At 39.9% G+C, this 8351-nt stretch overlaps 1 protein-coding gene across 1 annotated transcript in view; it reads right to left on the bottom strand.

Annotated features, from left to right (window-relative positions):
- Positions 1-5027: 5027 nt before the first annotated feature.
- OXCT1 (3-oxoacid CoA-transferase 1) overlaps positions 5028-8351 on the bottom strand; it is a 149726-nt gene continuing 146402 nt past the window's right edge. The window contains exon 17 of the mRNA XM_066378358.1: positions 5028-7166. Coding sequence (XP_066234455.1) covers positions 7125-7166 — 42 coding nt within the window. The 3' untranslated portion in view covers positions 5028-7124. The remainder of the gene's footprint in view (positions 7167-8351) is intronic.

Genomic DNA, 8351 nt, shown 5'->3' with positions numbered 1-8351 from the left:
CAGTGATTTGCAACCAGTGTGCAGCAAGAATTCTGAAAATATGTAATACCTGAATGTTTAGTCAAGGGCACTGACTTCTTTTCCCTTAGACTGTCAAATTAAAATATAACAACAGCCAACACAATAGCTGTCCAATGAGAATGAATCAAAATTATACCTGTTTTTCTGTCAGATCAGCAGAAAAATATATATATTTTTGCTGTGCCACAGATTTTTAGTAATTAGTTTATGTGTGCTATGAGAAAAAGGTTAAAAATTGCTGATACAGACCAATGAAATTGAACAGAGAGCCCAGAAGTAAACCCACAAATAAAAAGGTCAACTGGCTTTCAATAAGGCTGCCAAGAATACACAATGGAAAGAAAAGTCTCTCCAACAAATGGTGCTGGTAAAACCAGACTTCTGTGGGCAAAAGAATAAAATTAGACCCATACCTTACACCCTATATGAAAATAATTCAAAACAGACTAATGATTTAAACATACAGCCTCAATCTATAACACTTGGAGAAGAAAACAAGGAGAAATGCTTCTGAATATTGGTCTTGACAATAACTTTTTGGACATGACACCAAGAACACAGGGAACAAAGCAAAAATAGACAAGTAGGGCTACAGAGATATATCTATATGGAATCTTACAACTCAATAGCAAAAATTTAAATAATCCAATTTAAAAAATGGGCAAAGAATTTAGATAGGCATTTTTCCAAAGAAAATATACAAATGGCCAACAGGTATATAAAAGATACTCATCACTCACCATCAAGGAAATGCAAATCAAATCCACTATGAGGTATCACTTCACACCTATTAGGATAGCTATTATATTAAAAAAGTTGACAAGGATGTGAATAAACTGAAATCCTTGTACACTTTTGGTAGGAATGCAAAATGCTGCAGATGTTATGGAAAGCAGTATAAAGGTTCCTCAAAAAAAAGAGAAAAACAGAATGACCAATTGATCCATCAACCCCACTCTTGGGAATATCTCCAAAAGAAATGAAATCAAGATTTCAAAAATATATTAGCACTCCCCTATTTGTTGCAATATTATTCACAATAATTAAGCTATAGAAACAACCTAAATGCTCATCAGTGGATAAATGGATAAAGAAATTTGGTCATACATACAATAGAATACTTTTCTGACCTGTGGTGGTGCAGTGGCTAGAGCGTCGACCTGGAACGCTGAGGTCACCAGTTCGAAACCCTGGTTTTGCACAGTCAAGGCACATATAACAAGCAACAAGCAAGCACTGGACAACTAAAGTGAAGCAACTATACTTTTTGCTCCCCACCCCTGTCCTGTCTCTCTGTAAAATCAATAAATAAAATCTTAAAAAAAAAAAAAAGATAAAGTGCAAAACTAAGAATACTTTCACAAAAAAGAGGGAAATCCTGCTATATGCACCAAATATGCCATTATATTAAGTGAAATGAGTCACAGAAAGACATATTCAGCCTGATTCCACTTACATGAGTTATCTAAAACAGTCAAACTCGGGGAAACAGAGAGGAAAATGGTGTTGCCAGGGGCTGGGTTGAGGGGGAAATGAGGACTTGCTGCTCCATGGATAGAAAGTTCCATTATACAAGATGAGGAAGTTCTAGAAATCTGCTGCACTACAATGAATCTATAGGTAACATTACTGTATTTGTTGAGAGTAAATCTCATGTTAACTGTCCTCACCACAATAAAAAATTGATGGTCTTATATTCAGAGAAATAGTAACAATTGAATGTTCTCATTGGTGTCTTGATGGCCTTACTATCTTCCCACCCCTACCCCCACCCTCATTAGCTCCCTTTTCTTCCTTCCGTGGACCCTGTGTTCTCTGCTGAAGGGCGTGGCACTAGATCTCACTGAGGGAGACTCTCTCCCTGTCACCAATAACATGTATTTTTTGGATGTCAATATCAACCTTCTCTCCAAGGTCAGCTGAATGAGTCTGAGCCACAGCTGACTCTGAACACAGGTGAAGGTTATACCAATTTCAGATTTGCAGATTTCAGAAAGGGGTTCACACACAACGACAGCAGCAGTGTCCATCGGCCTATCCTACTTGTCAGCTGAGCATTCCTCCCTACGGTCGATCACACAGGGCCTTTCCTCTGAGCAAACCAAGTCTTCCACAGGAACATGTGCCTGGTGGGTGCCATCAGCCTCTTTCATTTCCTTCCCCGCCCATTTCCTTAGGTGGTGCACAAGAGCTGTGTGGACAGGGAGGACAGAACTTGTAGACCCACCCCGTTAGGTTTACAGGTTTTGGACTCCGTTTTATAGCTTACCAGAGTAACAAATCCAGTTCTATTCAGGGAATTTAATTCACATCTCATTAACCACCTTGGCAAAATCCAGCATTATCCCTGAAAGGCTAATGTGATTGAAGAATTGATGGACGTTACTTCCCTCAGACTAATGAAGTTAACTTTAATGGAGATAATAATGTCTCCCTGGCAAATTATTGTGAGGATGAAATGAGAGAGCAGCATGTTTCAGAAGCGCTGCCCAGTATAAAGTGCAGCACAGTGGCTGCAGGTCTCATTGCTTCGCTGGCACCTCCAGATTCCACCTCCTGCTTTTCTTTGCTTTCCTAGACCTTCCTTACAGGTCTGACCTACTGGTGTAGTGGAGGGAAATCCTCCGGTCACTTCATGTTTTCAACTAGTAAACTGGTTCAATAAACATATTTGGAAACCTATCATGAGTGAATCATAGAGTTAAACTAATACAAGATGCTAACACACACACACACACACACACACACACACACACACACACACACACTACACTACATTCTAATGTGAGGCCACTATCCATACAGTTTGAAATATATGGCTGGGAATTAGACAACCCTTCAAATCTTTCTCACACTGAGCACATAGAAGAGTTGGGAACTGGAGATTACAGAATTTATGAGAAGATATAAAGAGAGCTATAGGGCACTCTTAACTCCAAGAAGGCGAAGCGGGAGATGCCACCTCCAATCCCACTATTTCCTCTTGAAAATTTTAAAGGGTAAGAGATGGAATGTCTACAAATGAGCCAAATGTACAACAATGACTATACTGAGTACCTGGGCTCCCATATTTCCATGGAAATTGGTGGAGTGTTTCCCATAGACCCAATGTGGGTCATACTGCATAAGAGTCAGCGTAGTTGTCTGAGGTCGTTTCCAAGTGAACTACCTAGAGTGGCACCCATTCAAGGTAATAATGACCATGATAATCTAACATATTTAACCTCCACAACCAAATACCTTTTGTACTGACTGTGCCTTTGATGAAAGGAACTGACTTAACAATTAGTTACCTGGATCAGTGCTAGTATCACTCTCACAACCCTTGCTGTGTGGTCCAGAAAGGGTGGTGTTTTTGGATGATTTTTCTCAGACACAAATAACGCTATCGAAGCAGGAGACTTCAGGCATATGTCGCACAGACGTGCATTCAGAATACATCACATTTACTAATATTTATACTTAAACCCACTTTGAAACTCAGTGTGGTCTTAGGTGGAATGGCAGCGTAGACAATGAAAAATAAAAGGATAAGAACAATGGACAATTCTGGCTCCAGGTAATACGATACAGCATTTTTAAAAGGTCTATCAGTATTTGCAACCAGATCTTCGATGAACTTTGCAATTACATGTTAGAGGAACAGTACACTCTCCTCATTTTAATGATGAAGAATCTGGAAATGAGCTGAGAACTCAAGACTACACCCTGCAAGGAAAGGGAGAAGGTCAATGCACGGAGAGCCATTCACTGAATAGATTTGTTATACTTCCACTGGAATAATTTTCAAAGTTGTGCTCACTATACTGAAATTGTGAGAAAGAAAATACTACCCTCCTAAAAATGGTCTTTTGTGTGTTCTCTGGCCCCAGGTATAAGCAGTTTTGCTCATATTCTGCCTTTTATTGGAGAGCAGATCCTTCCCAGGACTCAAGAATTACAAGCAGTGTTTGAGTTCACACTCTGGTTGTCAGTGACAAAGACCCAGCTCAAGCAAAGAGGGAGATCTATGGGTTCACAAACAAGTATAGCTGGAGGGAAATTGGTCTCAGGCACGTGCAGAACTAGGAACCGAAATACCACCAGGATGCTCCCTCCCTACAGCTCAATGTCTTGTGTTGCAGCTTCTTTCTCTCTGATTGGAGCTCAGCTCTGGTAGGGTGCATGCTGGGACTGGGGGTGAGGAGGGGAGATGGGGTGTTGACATCAGACTCACATTCTTAGGGCACAGTGACCAGAAAGGAATCAGAAAATTGGCTTCTCTCTCATTTTCAGTTTTTAAACATGGAAGGAACAACTGACTGGTACATCTTGTGTCGTATACCCCTGGCTATAACTACTGTGGACAGAGGATAACTACCAAAGATGGCATGTCCTGGCCACACACCCAATCCTTGGCCAGGGAAGAGCCTCTTACCAGAGGAGTAATACAGAAACTGGGCAGACTAGGTCAAATGCAAGCAAACTCAACACACCACCAAGAAACTAATTGACGTATGTGTATCCTAAGGAAATGTTAGATAAAAGCAAATATATATACATATATATTAACACATGAAGCCTGGGATACTCAATTTTTATAGACAAATGATTGCCTCTGATAAGGAGTAAAGTGCAGAATTCATTTAGGTAAACATTTCATTTGCTCTTCTTTTAAATTGAATTTATTGGTGTGACACTGGTTAACAAAATTATATAGGTTTCAGGTGCACAATTCTATAACACATCATCTGTACAATGTATTGTGTGTTCATCCCCCCCAAGTCAAGTCTCTGTCCATCACCATTTACTCCCCTCTCCCACCTCCCATCCCCCCAGAAATTCCTTTGTTCTTTTGTGAAGGAAAATAGCTTATCTTTGGTAAGATAAAAAGAAAAGCAAAAACTTACTTAGAAGCAGAAAAGTGTGCTGACTTTTACTGTTGACCATTCTACCGATTTCTCTCATGTTCTTTCCGTGTGTAGTCACACCATTCCCAAGCGAGACAAAGGACAATCACACCAATCTACATCAATTTGGAATATTTATTGTATTTCTTAATATCCATGGCACTCTTTAAGCAAGAATATAAAGTCATCCTTTTAGGCTTTGCCATTCAAAGTTGGGAACATTCTTAGAAATACATTATCTTATAGCAGGGGTCGGGAACCTTCTTGGTTGAGAGCCATGAATGCCACATATTTTAAAATGTAATTCCATGAGAGCCATACAACGGCCAGGGTATGTTACGCATTATCCAATAAAAATTTGGTGTTGTCCTGGAGGACAGCTGTGATTGGCTCCAGCCACCCGCAACCATGAACATGAGCAGTAGGAAATGAATGGATTGAAATACATGAAAATGTTTTATATTTTTAATGTTATTATTTTTTTTTATTAAAGATTTGTCTGCGAGCCGGATGCAGCCATTAAAAGAGTCACATCTGGCTCTCGCAAGGTTCCCGACCCCTGTCTTATAGTAACAGACTGGAATGATAAGCAAGGAAGTTTGCAAATATAGCTGTCATCAATAACATACATTTTCCCAAGTCATTACTCTAACATATATATTATTCTCTAGACCTCACAAATTCTAAAAAGAGTCCATTTGACCAGTACTGGGAGAGTATGCTTTCAACCACGAAGCCAGTGGAAAAGACAATTTTACATATGGAGTGTGCTTCTCAAAAAAAAAAAAAAAAGTCCCTCTCTTCCCTCTAACACCATGCATGACACAACAGTAGCTGTATTTGAAGAGAAAGTGAATTTCAATGACAACCATCGCGAAAAGCATGCATACATTCCTATGTCTGGTGCAGAGGAAAGGCATACTGCGCTCTGCTATGCCTGCCTGTCTCTCAGTTTGATCCCCAGAACACTCGTTGACTCCATGAGCAACTGTCTGGTACTGAGGACATCTCTCAGAAGCAGTTCCTTATAAAACCTAACCACTGCGTTTATTTTCTAACAATGAGGACTCACTCACAGCTCTTCAAATCCTGGATTTGTTCATCCTTCTTTCCCCTATTTGGATAGAGTTGAATTAAAAGTATTTTGTTCAAGAAGTAGCTCTAGTCAGAGAAAGAGCCTTGTGCTATAGAGAAAGGCATTCAATATTACTTTTCTGACCAGAAATAAGAAAGCCTGAAAAGAATTTACAAAACAACAAACAAAAAGCAAAGCTGTGCGTTGTGACTGTGGATTCTTGAAAATTATCCCGCAGAACTTCTTGGCTTAAGAGCAAGTATTGTTCACGTAGCCCACTTGTTCTTAATAACAGAGAAAATATTCATATATATATGAATATATATATATTCATATAAATGTGAATACTGCACCATTTCAAAATGAGGAAACTGACTATGTCAGTGAGGTTTCGGCAAAGCACAGATGGTTGGTTGGTTCGGAAAGGCCACCTTTGGTAGGATGTCGGCACATACCAGCCCTGCACCTATAGTCTTTCCTCCGAACTAGTTAACTTCTCCCAAGCAAGCATGCTTCTGCTTTCCTTCTTGGGCACTTACTTAGTTACAAAAAGTGTGGGAGGAAGAGAGGTAGTAGGTGCTCTAGGAAAACAAGATGTAATCACACAATCAGAGCCTCGAAAGAAAAGTCAGAGGAGGCCAAAACAATTGTTAAGACAGCATTTCTCCCAATCAAAATTCACACAGATGCCATCTTTCAGGCCTAGTGCAATGCTGCCGCGGGTAGACTGCGGGAGTCACACTTCTCCCCCATTCTTACTCTCGCGGGTCCGTTAGAAGGGAAAGTACGTCAGTGGAACTCTTCCTACCACCCGTTCAGGTGCAAACCGCACGCATCCCAGCGTATATACCACAGAAGCTGGTGAAAAATCCAATGTGAGCACCAATTATAAAGATATCCTTCCCAGCACTTATAAAACAAATAAGGTAATCATATTTTTTCTCTTTTTTTCATTAAAATGTCATAGCATGCTTGAGAGAACAGGCTGCATAAAGCATAAAATGCTAGAAAAACCTAGTCAAAAACTGCTTGTTTCAATATAGTTATTATTACTGATCATTTATTTAAATGAAATCCTCTGTGGTTAAAATGAAAAAAACAAAAACACACAGGCCTGGGACAGATGTCTATTCCACATTTCAAGCTGCGACCTGCTGCATTGGCATGAGTTTTGGTGAAACCTGGTAAAAGAAAGAGAGAAAAATAACCAAATTATGAAAAGCCTCATGGTATAAACATCATTCCTTTTGATTTCCAAGCTTTCTGTGAACATTATCACCTGGAATTTCTTTGTTCTCTCCATTTGGAATCAAGATGGAGAAGTCCTTTTCTGCTTGCATTGTGTGTATTTAGCAGATCCTAACGCTCTTCCACAGAAGCTCCTACATTAAGGATCATTAAGATCAAAACGAGGGGGTGGAGGAGCAGAGGGAGACAAATAAAGGGTCCAGACAACCAAGCTCTCTACTAAATGGACCATTGAGTTCTGAGATTAACGCCTCTGAGACCGCACTCAGAACAGACATTAAGGCACATGTCTCAGGATCCTCAGAACAGATACAGTCAACTCACAGTTTCATTAGGAGACACTTACTGTAGTCTTTGGATTCACTGGATACATACAGGGTGGGACAAAAGTAGGTTTACAGTTGTTCGTATGGAAAATAATTAATAAGTAATAATACAAGAATAAACTAACATACTCACAGCTGTAAACCTATTTATGCTCCACCCTGTATTAATAAAGAGATGAACAGTCAATGACAAAGTGGTATTTCATAATCATAATGGAAATAATATAAAGGCAGTAAAAAAGATTCCAAGTCATTACAAAAACAGCATTAAAAAATATCAAATGTTGACTCTATATTCAATGTACGGAACAGCAAATGCATTCCTGGGGGTCTTGAAGCAGAGAAACATAAGCACGGATCGACATTTAATGGTGGAAGGAGAGACCTAAATGTAAGTAGTCTGGTTCCACTGCCACAGATATTTCAAGGTGTAATGCCAGGTACAGATTTTTCCATTTATCTGGCAAATACCCACTGAGTCCTAGTAAGTCAGTCCCCATGGAATGCACAGTAGGAAATATTAAAATTTAGGTGATTTTCTTGAGCCCCTCAAAGATGTGACAATCTAAGTGGGTTTAACTAGAGTGGACATCGAGAAAGAAGAGGTCTACTAAGAAAGGCTCCTGGTGGCTAACTGGGCTCAACACACACACACACACACACACACACACACACACACACACACACACTACCCAGCAGCACTTATGCACAGGTCCTTCTCACACAAACCAAATTTCTAGGAGAAGCCTGCCCTGAACTGCCCACCCACCCTGTGTTTCAACCATCTGAGGT

Source organism: Saccopteryx leptura, chromosome 1 (assembly GCF_036850995.1).
Source record: "Saccopteryx leptura isolate mSacLep1 chromosome 1, mSacLep1_pri_phased_curated, whole genome shotgun sequence".
NCBI lineage: Eukaryota > Metazoa > Chordata > Mammalia > Chiroptera > Emballonuridae > Saccopteryx > Saccopteryx leptura.
Note: the sequence above shows the minus strand (reverse complement) of the source record. Positions and strands in the feature narration are given on the sequence as shown.